Source organism: Papilio xuthus, unplaced genomic scaffold (assembly GCF_000836235.2).
Source record: "Papilio xuthus unplaced genomic scaffold, Pxut_1.1 DF824888.1, whole genome shotgun sequence".
In the NCBI taxonomy this organism is placed as follows: domain Eukaryota; kingdom Metazoa; phylum Arthropoda; class Insecta; order Lepidoptera; family Papilionidae; genus Papilio; species Papilio xuthus.
In genome coordinates this window covers 81241-97413 of record NW_013533761.1, presented here as the reverse complement: position 1 = coordinate 97413, position 16173 = coordinate 81241, and the positions used below count along the sequence as shown (strand labels likewise).

At 35.8% G+C, this 16173-nt stretch overlaps 3 protein-coding genes across 3 annotated transcripts in view; all 3 read right to left on the bottom strand.

The window, feature by feature from the left end:
- Positions 1-2563, bottom strand: part of LOC106127088 (putative inorganic phosphate cotransporter) — a 10396-nt gene extending 7833 nt beyond the window's left edge. Inside the window, exon 1 of the mRNA XM_013325064.1 lies at positions 2230-2563. Within this exon, the coding sequence (XP_013180518.1) occupies positions 2230-2269 (40 nt within the window). The 5' untranslated portion in view covers positions 2270-2563. The remainder of the gene's footprint in view (positions 1-2229) is intronic.
- Positions 2564-6959: 4396 nt separating this feature from the next.
- Positions 6960-11174, bottom strand: LOC106127083 (putative inorganic phosphate cotransporter). Its single transcript, XM_013325053.1, has 10 exons — positions 10893-11174; positions 10314-10543; positions 9487-9672; positions 9199-9337; positions 8854-9074; positions 8577-8729; positions 8219-8351; positions 7946-8067; positions 7553-7672; positions 6960-7248 (listed from the first exon to the last, which is right to left on the bottom strand). The coding sequence occupies exons 1-10, from the start codon at positions 10951-10953 to the stop codon at positions 7069-7071; spliced, it is 1545 nt and encodes a 514-aa protein (XP_013180507.1). The 5' UTR covers positions 10954-11174; the 3' UTR covers positions 6960-7068.
- Positions 11175-11547: 373 nt separating this feature from the next.
- LOC106126968 (putative inorganic phosphate cotransporter) lies at positions 11548-15512 on the bottom strand. Its single transcript, XM_013324878.1, has 11 exons — positions 15398-15512; positions 14945-15201; positions 14464-14643; positions 13795-13933; positions 13404-13627; positions 13141-13290; positions 12536-12668; positions 12247-12365; positions 12050-12169; positions 11785-11917; positions 11548-11629 (listed from the first exon to the last, which is right to left on the bottom strand). Exons 1-11 carry the CDS (start codon positions 15441-15443, stop codon positions 11586-11588), a joined length of 1545 nt encoding a protein of 514 aa, XP_013180332.1. The 5' UTR covers positions 15444-15512; the 3' UTR covers positions 11548-11585.
- Between the last annotated feature and the right edge of the window lie 661 nt (positions 15513-16173).

Here is a 16173-nt window from a genome sequence, read left to right as displayed (position 1 = left end):
TGAAAACATGTAATTATCTTTAATTATTATTGATAAAAATGTAACGTAACAGCGAATGTTCATATAATTATATTTTTGTGGATTATTCTATCAGTTTATAAAGCCTGAGCAAAGTACAACGACTTAGAATAATTGTACTGTATTTGAATGTTAATTCAAATTCCAGTTAAAGTTATAATATATGTCATTTATTGTTAACACTACAATTCTAAATGTGTCAAGTTTTCCTAACTCGATGAAATAATGACGTCAAGTCAACAGTTTACGAAATTCGCATCTCATTTTGATATATTATTATACTTGTAATAACGCTTCGTCGTCAGCTTATAATAACGTCGCGGCCGAGGGGCTCAGAGCACACCCAAATTAGGGGTGACTAGGCCATAGTTGACTTCACACATATATTTGAATTTCTTCGCCGATATGTGCAGGTTTTTTACGATGTTTTCCTTAACCGTTAAAACATCGGTTAAATGTAGGTACATGTGGAATTCGCAAATCGAAAACAAACTGGTACATGACGGAGATCGAACCTGGACGTTTAGATTACGGTCTAGTCCGTTGAAGCGAATAACAACTGCTCTATTATAATTATTGACTTTCTTATAAATTCCCCTCTTCAACAATATTTATTAAATTGTTTCAGGCATGCGTATGTGAGTTGCGTAAAATTATGGGCATTAATACACCGTTTCACTGTTTTCAATTAGTTTTAATCGACTTAATATAAAAATTCGCAAAGTTTATTTAGACACGGTAGTAATCTATCGTGTAACATTGTTGCTGCGAGTTTCCGTCAGAGAAACAAACTCGAATGTATTATACAAAAATATGTTATCATCTCTCTTATTCCTTTTGGAGAAACGGCGGTAACAATATGTGTTGCGACAGTGGAAGTCCTCGGTTACGTTGATTGTTGAAGGAAGCGTTTATTAGTCGTGGTAACTTTATCTCAGGAAGCCCGGCAAGTGACACTTTATTCAAGACGCGAAGAAAGAAAACTTTTCCAGTTTATACATGTTTTCAAAACCTTTTCTTATTTGTATATCTAAATTAAAATATAGCTTATGTATGTAGATATTTATTAAATTTACTGGATTGAGCACGTACTCGTATGTAAAGTAAGTATATATTGATAAGAATAACAAAACATTAAAATTTGCATTGCAAATGATATAATTACAAAAAAAAACAAGGCAAATAAAATGGTGCTAGAGTTTTATAATTAAATCATAATAGACTTTAGCAACACGACCACGAAAACGAAATAGAACCCCAACTTATATAAAGTAGCGCGGATTTAGTTCGTCTCAAAAAAACCATTTATCAGCTAAGTACAGAATGTGATACTATATTGAATGTCTATTAAATTTTCGCTTCATTTTTATATGTTGCGCGCTATATTTTGCTTTGTTTTAGTTCGCTTTCGCGGCAGTGTGCTACAAGTCTTGGAGGCCACATGTGTATTACATGAAAAAAATATTTTAAAACGGCTGTTTTTAATTTGCTTTGTATTTAAGATACATCATAAAAAACACGGTTTAAAGTTATATATAATATATTTATAGAACAATTGATTTTTTTTTACCCGACGCGAAAACTTAAGACTTTCTTTTGCTAAATACCCCTTCTAGTCTACATAAGTGCAAACTTTACTTGAGCTCGTCGATATTTCAATATTGATATGAAGTGGAAAAGGCAACCGCTCAGTCATTTGTCAATTTACCAATAAACGACTTGAGACTGAAATTGCCTTCGCCTTTGCATCAACACTGAGAAGTAATTACCTGTCATGCATTACGTTCATAAGTTGTTACGTGTTTTCAATTAAACTACGCCATTATCAGCCGCTAGGCTCACCGAATGCAATAGCTAACTATGATTACCATTTATTTCTTAAACTTGATAAATTCTTAGATTCTTAGTGGACGCTTCAAATGTTCGAAAGACGTGATGGAGTGAATTTTATGGGTCTATTGTAAAAACAGATCCTACTTTTATCTAAATTGTCATTCGATGCCCTCGATGTTATTGCAGATTGGCATGATTATATGTGCTGTATATGGAATCCCGGATATTGATCCTGCGGACCTTAACAATACACTATTTTTTTATTTCTGTTTAATTAAAAATTAAGTACCTATTGTTTTGTAAAATGAGTTAGGTTACTTAGTACTACTAGGTAATCGTGTGACATGAGGTAAACAATCAACCTAATACATTACTCACTGGGTTTCTTGACATCTTGTGTGACACCTTCTTCTGACATCTTCACTTTGTTTTAATACTTCTTAACAATCACTCGAAGAAAAGGAAAATGTATCAACCACAATTATAATTTAAAGTTAATCTTAAACTATAACCTTGAGTCCATTTTAATTCGAATTAATATTGTAATTAAAAATTAAATTATGTACAAAATACTGTTAATTGTGATGGAAAATGTTCATTATGTGTTGAACTTGTATAAAGTTTACTTTCTTTGGCTAATATTTTGGTTCGGTGTGATTACAATAAAAATATGTGTTGTTGCGCGCGCGTTCACCGCGGCGGCCGTGCGCACTGCGATTGACTGCGATGCTTTTTTTCTTTTCTTTTGTATTTGTACTGCGAAGGCGAAGGCGAGCGCCGGCCTCGCCTTCTTATCAATGTCAACCTGAACTCGACATTTTGCAATTCTTTTTTATACCTTTTTTAATATAACAATATCATAAGTATTCAACATTTGTTTAGAGTCAAAATGATCATAGGTATCATTGGGTATATCAGTTAACGTGTAAAACAGAATTAAATTCGCAACACAAAACCTCGTAGTATTGCATCAGGATCCCACAAAACTGAGTACCAGCTGGTTACCCACTGAAACTGTTACTAAGAAAAGGGTTGCTGTACAGATTGACACATAGAAATTAGAAACATTAGAATATAGTGTGCACAAACGTGCTTGTGTTGCAACTAGTATTATAAGAATAATTTCTAACAAATTCATTTTGCATTTTGATTTGATGTCTTAACAAGAAATAAATGTCTGTTTTGAAGTAGACCAAACTATTTTAAACAATAAAGAGAGCACTGCCCTCTATAATATAATATAAACTTAATCTTTTTGTTAAGTGTTACAAGTGAACAATGTTAATGAATTAGATAATTGTAGCGTTAGCAAACCTACATATACTGCGAGGTACAATTAATTAAAGAAGCCACCCAAAGCAACCCTAATATTAATTATATACATAGTATTAATGTAGGTTTCTACATATATTGTTGTAATGTATCAATACAATGGAAACACACAGTTTAAGCAACTGTATCATTAGTTGCGCGTGCGCAGCCGCTCGAACGCCGACATGCGACGCTGTTGCGAGACGCGTGCCGTTCTCCGCACACTCGATGATATTTATGTAATATTATAACAATAGCAGATACGAATTAGTTTTCTTCATATTTTTCTATTCTTCAGCAAATCTGGAAACCTCCGTTTGGTTTTGTGTTTGTTGTGTCATTTTGGAGTATAAAGTCTAAAAGTATTATAGATAATACGTTCTTTTTTAAATACGCGCTTCTGTTTTTATCATATTTTTTACATTAATCATTTTGTCGGACAATATATTTATGAATAACCATAGAATTTGACTTCCGCGAGACTTGTATTAATAAATATTGCAACGTATGTACATTAGATTATTTGCAGCGGTTTGTAGGTACACATTTATAATTCTATTCAATCATAGGATTCGTGTCGAATATTAACTAACCATATTTAAAATTAAACAAATTAGCAAAACTGATCACATTGGTCGAGTAAAAGAAGTGAAGTGGGGTCTCAAATGTCGCTTCGCTGTTCTGACATTTGGACGTTAAAGCGCGCTCAGAGACAAACACCATCTTTTCATACTAATTAGATATGTAGATAAAACATAATTTTATTTATTATGAAATAATTTATGCAGAAACACTACTGCTGTTACAGTTTTCATTTTTTATCCTCAGTCTTGAATTGCAACAAACTGACCTTCGAGAAAATGTTTTTGTAGAGACATGACAAATTAACAAAACCTGAAATGATGTGTATTTAAATAAATTGAGGTAAAGTTTTGCATTGACCCAAAAAGTTTGTGACATGTAAGCTCAATTTATTGTTTTAGAAAAATAAAATTTTTGGGTTTCCTCAAAATGGAATTAATTTAAATAAAGGAAGTTCGTCCATTGATAATATTTATGGCGGTGGGTACTACTGGAGGAGATACTACATTCAGGTCAGGATTAGAATCAGTGGAGGGAATGACGTCCGGAAGCTGCTCAAACTTTACCTCTGATAAAGTTTTAAACATAAATCCATTTTATGTCTTTTGTCATTAAATATTACTTTAATACAATTCACATTAATTTATTTCTTTAAGTTTTGTTTGACAAATTGTAGTAAAAATTAATGTTTAATCAATCATAAAATATTAAAAGAATTAAACTTATAACCATTTTTTTTCCTTATGATAATGTGTTTGACCTTTATTATGCACATAAAATAAACCTAAGTGACACGTTCCGATGCACCTAAATGTATACATAGCTACAAACATGTGTATGTGTGAGTGAAGGATAACAAATGTACCTCGACCTGTATTGATATATTTACAAAATTTCATGGAAATCGTAAACTGTTCGTATTATTATAACTAAAGGCCGTTCATGTTGCAGACAGTCAAAATGCATTAGGCTGCCTAGATGATATAACTCAGTTAACCAGTCATGCAAAAATGTGACGTATACATATCTAACATCACAATAGATTCAGTTAAACAATATGATAGATGTTTTATAATAATTATTACTGATATAAATAATAACAATTGCTCAAGTTGAAGAAACCTCGTGCGACTTGTAAACATAAGTAAAAACTACGATAAGAAACATTCCTCAAGTGCTTTATCTGATTTCAAGCACCGGATTGCATAATTTGAGAATTTCGACGGCTAACGTAATATGTCATTTATCATTCCTCGACATTTCAAGGTTGCACATCTCCATTTCATTCATTTCCTTCCACTCTATTGACGCCAGAGAAAATGCACCAAAACTTTTAATCAACCTTTTGCTTGCGTGTTTTTAATATTCTATTTTTATTATTTACACTTATAGTATTATCATGATTTTGAAATAGCAAAACATTCCGATTTTAGCAAACCGTCCTTAATAACTGAATCAAAAAATTTGTAAGTTACACTAAAATACTTTAGTTGAAAATACTAAAGCATGAAAATAAGTTAAAGGAATCGTAGGACCCTACCAGCAAGACAGGCCCCTACCTTTTCAAGCATGCTTACATTTTAAATTATCGCGACAAAAATCTTTCAGGCGTTGAAAATATCCTACAATTACTTTAAAGGTATAACTTTATAACTATCTTTTTTTTTAAGGTTGGAAAATAAATTATTTAAACACGATCGTGGAGTAGCAGCGACCATTGCTGGTGGTTATCGGGTAAAAAATGAATCGAATATTATTTTGTCAAGTCATTTGATTACCATGAAGCTGACTGATCATCGCATTAATCCGTCACGATATCACCGACATCAAAACAAATGACACCTGAGTGACAAGACAAGCTTATCACGAAGAGAGTCATGCCAAGCGTCGACATGTCGGCATCTCACGCATCGCACGCATCGAATCAAGCGCGTTCACTAAACCTCATCGTATAGATCGCACATCGGTGACGGTACATTTGGAATTGTCAATCCGATCACTGTCAATACAGTGAAAGCAGTATGAAAAGATAATTCGTATGATGCGGTGCGTCCCATAAGAACCTGTGGACGCTTCGCAATAGACCGGCTTTACATTACCACAGTTTAAAATTATATCGGTGTATGAGTGGGCGTTAGAGAGTTAAAAATAACCTTAAAATAACTCAAATGATATCTGAATTACCTAATTCCTGTTACAAAAAAAAATAATATGCAGTATATATAATATGATGTCTAAAACATACGTACATTTACTCTTAAATCGCTAGTGCAAAAGCAGTGCTTTGTTTCTGAGAAGCAATCTAACTTACACCTGAAATCGATCGCTTCTAATTTAGTTCCGCAGAGCTACAGTTACGTTTTCAAATCCAGTAAGTTGTCCAATGGAGCTGCGTTCATTGATATTCACGACTAATCTCTCTTCTGGCGTCCGGGGCAGGGACGGGAGCTAGGGTCGAGGCTTCAGTTCCGTTAAAAATTTAGTATCTGTTCGCTCAATATTTCTCAGGCAAAGTGCTGAAAGTAATCCCTCATGACCGTCGTTGAATTTTTAATCGACTGAACAAATAAATGTTGCATACAAATCGCATTATTGTAACATTAAATGCAACCTGTATGAAATATTTGCATAAAATATGTGGACACGGGTCGATATCAATTTATCATCAACATCATCAGCTCACTATACGTCCCCACCGAGGGGCTCGGAGCCTACCCTAAGTTAAGGGTGATTAGGCCATAGTCAACCACGCTGGAAAAGTGCGGGTTGGTTGACTTCACACAAATCTTTGAATTTCTTCTCAGATATGTGCAGGTTGCATCACGATGTTTTCCTTCACCGTACGAACGTCGGATAAATGTACATATGTAAATCGGAAATCGAAAAACACATTGGTACATGGCAGGATTCGAACCCAGGACCTGCAGATTGCAAGTCAAGTGCTTGACCACTGTGCCACCGACGTTATATCAATTTATGCAAAATCAATATTTCCTTGTGAAAGAGATTAAATGAAAAGTATCACAAAAGTGAATAATAATAGCTTTAATGTTGCCCCCATCACAATGTCCATGAAGTCAGGCTCACCTCAGCGTATGAGGTGAGCTGCTGTCATTTCTTCTCCTGATTTTAATTTGATCCTTGTCATGAACTCATGAAGGCTAGAGCCATATTAAACAATGTAAATAGTCATATAAAATAAAAACAGACACCAATATATCAAATAGATTTTTATTTGTTGTCCTTTTTGTCACGAACATTAATATTTCTACCTAGTATAATCCTAATAAATTACCTAAATGACATGACATAAAAAGAAATTCGTCACTTTTGCTCCATCTTCAGCATAGGACTGTACTCTTTAACATTTTCAGCTTCTTTCTCTTGTGTGGGCTCATTCCAGTCCGCTCGCTCTGCAGTGCCTAAGATGATGTACACGAGGTTGGTGAAGAAGTACATCCCGGCGGCCACGAAGAATACTTGACGCCAAAGTAACTCACTCGTCTATAATAGTACACAACGTGATTCACAGCAGATCTGCACAATATTCCACGTGCCTTATTGAGTAAAAAGTAAGAAATCAAGTCGTTCAAGTTTCGAAGTACAAAAAATCTTGATAAGACAAAAAACAAAAACAAGGTAATTCTGATATATAGAAATCAAAAACTTTATGTTATTGTTGTATCATAAAAAGAAATACTTTTAATGACTTAAATAATCTGAATATGGGAAATAGGAATGTTTATTAATTGATATTTCATTCAAAGTGATACATTACTTTCAATAGTGTGAACATGTTGACACTTACAACGTCAGTGAGTATAAAGCCGGCCACAATGGGCGCCAGTGAGCCGCACAAGTTGGACATGAAGTTGCTGAGGCTCATCATGGTCCCCGAAAAGTTGGGCGATATGTCGATGTGGTTCACCTAAAAATTGATAAGCCAGTGTTAGGATCAATACATGACGTCAATGTGATATTAATTTAAGTTTATTGTAATTTGATTTTTAATATTTTTATAATAAAGAAATAAAGAAATTCCCGCACCCCAGGTCCCTGACATAGTCTAAGTTAGGGGAACGAGAGGGTGGCATAGAGCCACCCATTAAAAAAAAAAAAAAAAAAAAAAAAAAAAAAAAAAAAAAAAACATGACGTCAGATGTTTGCATTTGTTTTAAAATTAGCAAGATATAATACTGACATAAACTCCGACGTGAGTAGCGACCTTGAAGCCGCAAAATATCACCAGAACACATTCTACAATCACCAATTCTTTGGGCACAAACGCGAGCACCACAAGACCCACTGAGGCTGGAATGCTGCCTGAAAATTAAAACACTAAACTGGTATGTGAATGTCTAAAGTAAAAAGACCTTCATTTTTGTATGTACCTCAAACCTTTCTAAACCGAAAGCTCACTGAGTAAAATATTTATTAGAGTAATAATCATGCGGTTGGCGCGAACGTAACTTACCTAAACAATTAGCAAGTTTCCTGGTCTGCGTCACACTGAGGATCTTCTTGACGATCAGTTTGTCAGCGGCCCAGCCGAAGAAGAAGTTGGTAAACCACATGACTAGAAACGGCAGAGCGGAGAGCAAACCGTTCTACGAAAATAAAAATAGTACGAAAGTTTTCTCGCATATATTGAGTTATAAACAAAAAGTTTATATGATAAACCTTGACGTTTTTTTTGGACGATCGCCATGCCATTAATTAAAAATTATTTTTCATTTAAAAATGTCTGTGGCGGTGGACTATCTACACTTGGCTACACCATATGATGTGATGCTAAAATCTTATTCAAATGCATTATGAAATATGCATATTACCGCTTTAATATTAACTCCCATGACTTTATCCATGAACGCGGGTACTTCTGAATACAGTGTAAGCTGGCCCCAAGTCTGACCTATGTGACCGATGACAATGGCCCACATGCCACGATCGGTCAGAATGCGTCGCCACGGGACCGTCTTCGGTTTCTGCAACGATATGGAAATAACTTATAGGCTTGTGCTTAGTGCCGAGTAAAATGTCTCATCTAACAAGGCGCACCGCACCACATAGTTAATAAAATTGTAAGTAGATGAAATTAAATAAACATACTGTGGATTCATCAGTAGGGCCAATATCACTTTCAATATACAGCTTCTCAGCAAGAGTTATTTTGGGATGTTTGGCCGGTGTGTCGGCTGTCATGAACCAAATGAGCGCGCCCACCAGCGCCGCCAGCACGCCGTAGAAGCGGAACACGCCGGGCCAGCCCAGAGGAGAGGAGGCGATGAAACCTGTCACTGGAAGACCTACCACCGGACCCAAGGCTTGACCTAATAAATGAAAAGGAAATTCGTAATTAAACAAACATTCACGAAGCAATGGTGGGCCAATGGTTAAGAGTCACAAAATCAATACAATAGAGGTATAATTTCTTGACTCCATATTAAAACTAACCTCCGTATGTCCAAGCACTCAGGCGACTTCTTTCTCTCAGCGGGGTCCATTTGCCAAGGAACGTATGCATGCCTGGTATAATACAAGCTTGACTTAAGCCTTGAGTGATTCTAAAGACTAACACCCATATCCATCCTCCCTGTAGACAATCGTAAAGAATCATATAAGTAGATTTTCATGTCGATTTTGATGATAGGCAAAGAAAAGAAGTATTGACTAAAGTGGAGAAAGAATTATGAGACTTGAGGAAGGGAAACAAGTTTCGTGATAAGAGTCGGAAGAACATACATAATAAGCGGCCCAGGGCAGGCAGAATGAGACGAGCGCGTTGGCGAAGAGCGCGGCGGCAAGCAGGCGGCGCGCGCCCAGGCGGTGCGCGAGCTGCCCAGCCGGTATCTGTAACACCATGTAGCCCCAGAAGAACGACGCCAGGATTGTGTCCTGTGTCTTTTTGTTCCATTTGAATTTCGGATACTGAAACATAAGAAGCCGCTGATAAACAAATATTCTAATTACCCTTATGAGATCAACGTAAATAAACCTGGCGTCGATAAAATAGTTAGCTTCAAAATAAGTAAAGGTTAGATAATTGTATTATAACAGAAAAGTTATTTTGGTGATGAACTAAATGATCATGTGTTGATTTTAAATTTTCTGTATTATAGAATTTTCTAAATTATCTGACAAATTGTCCACATCTAAGTATCAATGAAAATCTATTTTTAAACCATTTATAAACTCTCAATATACATTTTTATTTAGACAAGGTGTTAGCGACTATTTGATAAGTGTTAGAATTGTATGATAAAACATTGGTTGAGCGTCTTTCTGCTTCCGTAGATTAATACTGTATAAACACAAAAAAAACACTACGTCGAATATAGTTGAGGAAACAATTTTTTTTTAATTCGTAGAAATAAAATTGATGTAGTGAGTTTTTTCGTTGTGCAGGAGCCCGGTCATACCATTATCCAGTAGTAGTAAAACCCAAAAAGCTTTAGCAGTGTATTGGAGCTAAAATAAACTTAGATAACAAGAATTCATGCAATTGTTCACATTGGAATATCACATTCGCATTGCAACATGTGATGGATGTAACTAATTTGAAAAAGTACCGGACTAGTAAACAGCAGCGCACTCAAGACTCCATCAACTTTGTAGTCATCTTCGGCACTTGCAGTGACATTGCTGCTGGTAAGGTTTGTATGATGGTAGTTGAGTTGTACTTGAGTTGCGTCGCTCGTTGTCATGGCGACGAGGGAGACGCCCATGCAGGCGCGCATGCTGTACCCAGTCGCCAAGCAGAAGAACAAGATAAGGCATTGCTGGTGTCTGCATCCCCAGCCTAGAAATAATTTGTCTAGCATTGCTTTCACTTATTTTCAATCATCAATATAAATAATAATCATCAATAATATCAACACAAAGTATACGTAAGCTTAGGTTACGTTTTTAGTTTTTCTTACAAATCAAATATATAGTATAATATAGTATAGTATAATATATACATTTATACATTCCTGGATTAATTACTGTATGCTTTGAAAGCTAACTGATGAAGACGTAGTTGCCAAGAATTACATGGTTATGTAAGAATTATTCGTATTCTTAAAAGTGTTTCCCTACATCGTAGTAAAGTTAGATGCATTAATACTGATATTTTATTGTTATTTACTAAATTACTTCAATGTTACCTTTTAAATCACAATCTTCCTTATTAACGACTTTCTCAGCATCTTTCTTAGAAAACTTCATAGTTAAAATGTCAGCCTTCGCGTCGGCACTGCCTCGTCTCTTCACTTTGACGTTACATTGATTTCAATGAGAACTCACACAATTTATTTAAACTATCTACACTTATCATAAACAAATATTTTATTCACCACCTGTATGTGTGTACATTTGAGATTTTTAACACTAGTTGTAGACTTTTGTAAGATTACTTATTTAGCGTCAATTCGATTCTAAGAATTTCGGAGACACCTTGTCCAACATCAAATAATATGTCAATAATTAACACGACACAATACAAAACGCGTTTATATCCTTATCTAAAGTAACATATTATATATGAATACTGTTGGCACAACTTTACTTACATCTCTATGAAATAAGATAGTACTTGTCGTTGTATTTTACAAACTATGCTTGCATTTATAATATACCTAATGGCAGACATGCATCTTGCCATTACATATGTACAATAGGTAAATTATAAGTTGCAGTATATAAGTTTACATTTATACATACATATAGATTTTTTTCAAATATCTATGTCTGTAATTACTATAGCACAAGGAGACAGGAGGTGAGCTGATGAGGAAGTTGAAGGCCAAATAAAATGAGCACTCAGATTAGATTCTTTTATTAACGGAATTTCATGAACTTTAACATTTGGTTACTTCTATCTGTTTTGAATTATTTAGAGGATCTGAAAACATAAAACAGAATATGTTATATTTTGTACTGTTACTTCGATTTCTTTTTAATTTAAGATAAAAATATGAATAGCAACAATCAACATAAGATTTGTTTGCATTATTTGCAAGAAAGAAAGAAATGGAATATTTCTTTTTAAAAGCTTACCATCTTGTTTTTCTTCGACGTTATCGTTCCAGTGTTGAGTATCGGCGCTCATGAACATTACAAAGAACAAATTTGTAAAGAAAATCAATCCAACCATTATAAACATCAAAATCCTCCATTGATATACATTCGTCTGTAAGAAAATATAAAAGTCACTCAACACACTGTATAGACTTTAAACACTAATTACCATAATATTTTATTATGTTTCATGCAAGTTGACATTAACCACAGTATACTAGTGTATTATGAAAAAATAACTGACGACGTCAGTGACGAGCGCGGAGACGAGGAGCGGCATCAGGACGGTGAATACGTTTGTGAATGTGTTACCGATGGCCATCAGGCCGCCGCTGAAGTTTGGCGCCAAGTCCATGTAGTTCACCTGCAACATGTTGTATCAAATATAGACGTATAAACGGAAAAATCCCCGAACAGGCTGTTATAATGCAAGACACCGACCATCCAGCCGGTGTGCACGAGGCCCTGTGTGGCAAGCGACAGCACGAAGCAGCCGACAGCCAGCGGCACGCTGCCAGTGAAAGACACCGCCGCGGTCGCCGCCGCTGGCACTACCGACCCTGTACATACACTATGTGTTACATTCACACTACACTGCAAACAAGCACTCGACTGAAACTAATACACTAACTTGTAGGAGTTCAATATAAAGTCCATAAAGTCATTTTCTTTTTATTGAAAAATTGTTGATGTGTGTTTCAATTGATGTATAGAATCCTAATAGACTCACCTATTGAATTACAAATAATCCTGGCATTCTTAATGGAAAGGATATTTCTGTTGGTGAGGAAGTCTGAGAAGTATCCGCCCAGCACCGTTGAGAAGAACGAGGCGATGTACGGCAACGAGGACAGCAGCCCGCTCTGTAGGAGTATAATATAAAATATTAGCCTCCATTAGTCAATTTAAATATTTATCATCTGAAAAAGGTATGTGACATTGTCGAAGTTTCAGCAGGAAATTTCAAATGGTTCCTTTATTTAGCAAGATACGATCGCGAAGATGTTGAACATTTCCTTACCTTCAAAAAATATATGTACTTAATTATTATGTAAATCATATTGTATTCAGATCACATGGTAATGTGCAAATAAAAAGAAGAAAATTAAACAAAAATCTAATTTAAGCACACAAAATAAGATTTTTACTTATCTTACAAATATTCTTTTATTCAAAAGCAACATCTTCGCACTCACAAAATGTAATTATAATACTTATCAGCTCAAAGTTTTAGTAAAGCGAATACAGTATACCATTTTGTCCTAACAGCTTATTGTATCGTCAGATATTTAATAACATTTTCCATATAAGATAAAGAGCCGCTGTTTAACTAACACTTTTGATGTCGACCCTGAGCACGGCATGCATGTACGTGGGCACTTGTGTGAAGAAGAAGACGAACGTGACGCCGCTTCCCACGTGCGCCGCGAACGCAGCCCACGTATGGCGAGACGTCAGCACCGCTCGCCACGGCATTCGCGCCTTCTGAAAATTGTAATTTACAAATTGCAAAACGTGAGAAATTATTAACAACAGCATAAATACATGCGTACGATTTAATTTTTATGTTATAAATTTGTGATGCTATGAAGATGTACCAACAGCCCTCTTGACACCATCATCGATCCGTCCAAGAATGAAGTTCTTTTCGTCTTCGAAGAGTTCTTGTGGTCCGCGGGCGAGGCGGCTCCGAATACAGTGAGGAGTGCGAAGACAAGGAGACAGAGGGTGCCGGCCAGCCAGAAAGTGGCGGGCCAGCCCCAGCTGCTGGCGCCCAGCACGCCGCCCACCTGGAACGCCACCACGGTACCCAGCACGCTGCCTACACGCACATTTACATTAATATTGTTTTACGAACATGAACATTAATGATAAAATTTTAGCGTTTTCCAGCATAATTTTAGATCACATCTTCGTATTAGTGACTACGCTTGGCCGTTAAAATCACGCTTTTAAAAGATTAAACATTAGCTCTTGTTGGTGTTGTACCGGTGTAGACGTAACTGCTGAGGCTGCCGCGCTCGCTGAGCGGCACCCAGCGCGCCAGCAGCGAGTGCAGCGCGGGGTAGTATCCCGCCTGCGCGAGCCCCTGCGCCACGCGGCACCCTGCCAGCGCCCGCCAGCCCCCCTGCACACACCCCTCATCTAGAGCTGACACAATCGTCTGCTACGAGTTACTACATTTATTTGAATGTAACGTTTTGTAATAACTGATCTTCATTGTAAGTCACTACAAAAAAAATTATTTCTAAATTAATTTAAAAAAAAACACCTTGTTTTTTCGCTTACCAAGCTTAGCTTTGAGCTTATCTGCACGACTAACTTACAATTTACACAGTGAAATCGCTCTCAAACTAATTTAATAACAAAATTTTCAAAACAACATCCCTTTGTCAAACTTTTTCTGCCAAAGTTAGTTGAAAGTCAGCTTCTCGTCTATAAAAATATTATGAAAAAAAAAATTAATAATGTTCTTGTTTGTCTGTTGCTTAAATTAATTTTAAATTTCCTCCAAGCATTGAGGATCGAGATAGGATGGTGAGACATTGTCACAATATACCAAATATGTTAAAAACTCATTCTGAAATAACATATTCATTTTTTTTTTGTTATTTCAGGATCAACTAATATGAAAAGGTTAAGGATAATTTGACTCACCCACAGTGTCAGCCAAGGTGTGAATATGGACACAATACCGTTGACAAGCAGCGCCACCTGCAGGGGCAGCTTGCCGCCCCAGCGCTGGCAGACCAGCCCCGTGGGGAACATCATGGTGCCGTAACCCAGGAAGAACGCTCCCAGCACCATCTCTTGGGTCGACTTGGGCCAATCATATACCTGTACATACAATCAGTACACCTAATGCAAACTTTGTACACTTCCTCGGGAATTGACACTGACTATGTTTGTGAAAAGCATGACCGCTGATACATGCTGAACCAAATATTTGATTATGTTCTCGGAAGACTTTTTAGTACTAAGTTAAACTCTTTAAGCTTCGGTTTTATTTCCGATACCTCCAGAGATTCCAATAACAAGTGTTAAGGAAATGGCAATAATTTAATTATAATTGTAATTTTTCCCTTCGACTTTCACCACTTCGATTGTTTTTTAAGATTAAATTAAACTTACTACTTACTTTAACCATTGTCCCTTCATCTTGTGACAAATTGTACGATGCATTTTGTACAAGTGTTGTTGTATTGTCAAAACGTAAAGTACTATTAGCAATAGTTTCCAGTGCCTCACTGTGGCGGGCTTTCGTGCTGGTCATTGCTACGATGGTGACGCCGAGGTGCGCGCGCGCCATGTAGCCCACGCCCAGGCTCAGCACCATGAGCAGCGCCTGCACGTGTCGGTACCCATAGCCGTACTGCAACACTGCCTCTTGATGTACTGGAATATAGTTGTAGGGAATCTTCTGATATAGCAATAAAATTTAATAAACTACTCTGAAATATGTATTTCCAGCAAAAAAGAACGTTAGATTTGGAACAGACCTCGTGATTTATGCGCAGTGAATAATAGGCTATCAAGTCACAATATTTTGGCTGTTGGTAGAAACCATTTGCTATACTTTATCTCCACTTACCAGCCTTATCGTCAACTGGAACTTTCTTATAATCTTTCTCTGTCATGATTCTTAATACTTAATTATTAAATGTTATAATTTTTCACACGCTCAACGGAGCCATTACTAAAATGAAATTAGCTCCAGTACTTAATTATTAATTACATACGTAATATTTACGTAATAAGTAAACGTCTAAAATGTACAGTCTCGCAAAATAGCGTAAAAATGTTGTGTTTGATAAGTTTTATTCAAAATAGATTCTGTTTAAAAGTAAATGAAGTGGAATTAATGGTTGCTTTAACTACGAAATAAAGATTTATATAAACTTTAGGTGTAAAAATTATACAGACGTAAAGTTTCCGAGTCAAAGTAAATTTACAACATACAATAAGCTATGTTATCAATACTATCAAAATCAGTGTTTCAGGAGGCTCGCGAACATTTCTACCAATTTCATCGTAATTAGTAAAATAGCCCAAATCTGAAAGATTAATAGATTCTTATTGAAGTGTACCTCAAAATTGTGAACATTGCGGAATAGTTGAGAGCTCTCTTCGCTCGTGCTGATTACTTGAATTTAAAATTAATTGTGTAGGCGAGTGTACCACGATATCGTCTCAACAAACAATATTATCTCATTCACAAACACTACTATTTACAAGAATAATTCCTTCTTTGTTTTAATAGCATTAGTTACATATAATAAATATAACAACATTTCGAATAACATAACATAAGTACATATTAGATACGAGTAGGTACTTATATATTTCGTTTTGTTTTCATTACGTTAA

What these genes read in the sequence shown, in the direction of transcription:
- LOC106127083 (XM_013325053.1), bottom strand. Translation starts at nt 10,953, where the DNA reads ATGAAGTTTTCTAAGAAAGATGCTGAGAAAGTCGTTAATAAGGAAGAT. An exon ending in TGCCCTGGGCCGCTTATTAT is followed by an intron (nt 9,338 to 9,486) that starts GTATGTTCTTCC and finishes GATTGTCTACAG; the next exon opens with GGAGGATGGATATGGGTGTT. An exon ending in CTACTCACGTCGGAGTTTAT is followed by an intron (nt 7,673 to 7,945) that starts GTCAGTATTATA and finishes ATCAATTTTTAG; the next exon opens with GTGAACCACATCGACATATC.
- LOC106126968 (XM_013324878.1), bottom strand. Translation starts at nt 15,443, where the DNA reads ATGACAGAGAAAGATTATAAGAAAGTTCCAGTTGACGATAAGGCTG. An exon ending in ATGAAGGGACAATGGTTAAA is followed by an intron (nt 14,644 to 14,944) that starts GTAAGTAGTAAG and finishes TTGTATGTACAG; the next exon opens with GTATATGATTGGCCCAAGTC. An exon ending in CCGCGCTCGTCACTGACGTC is followed by an intron (nt 11,918 to 12,049) that starts GTCAGTTATTTT and finishes ATTTTCTTACAG; the next exon opens with ACGAATGTATATCAATGGAG.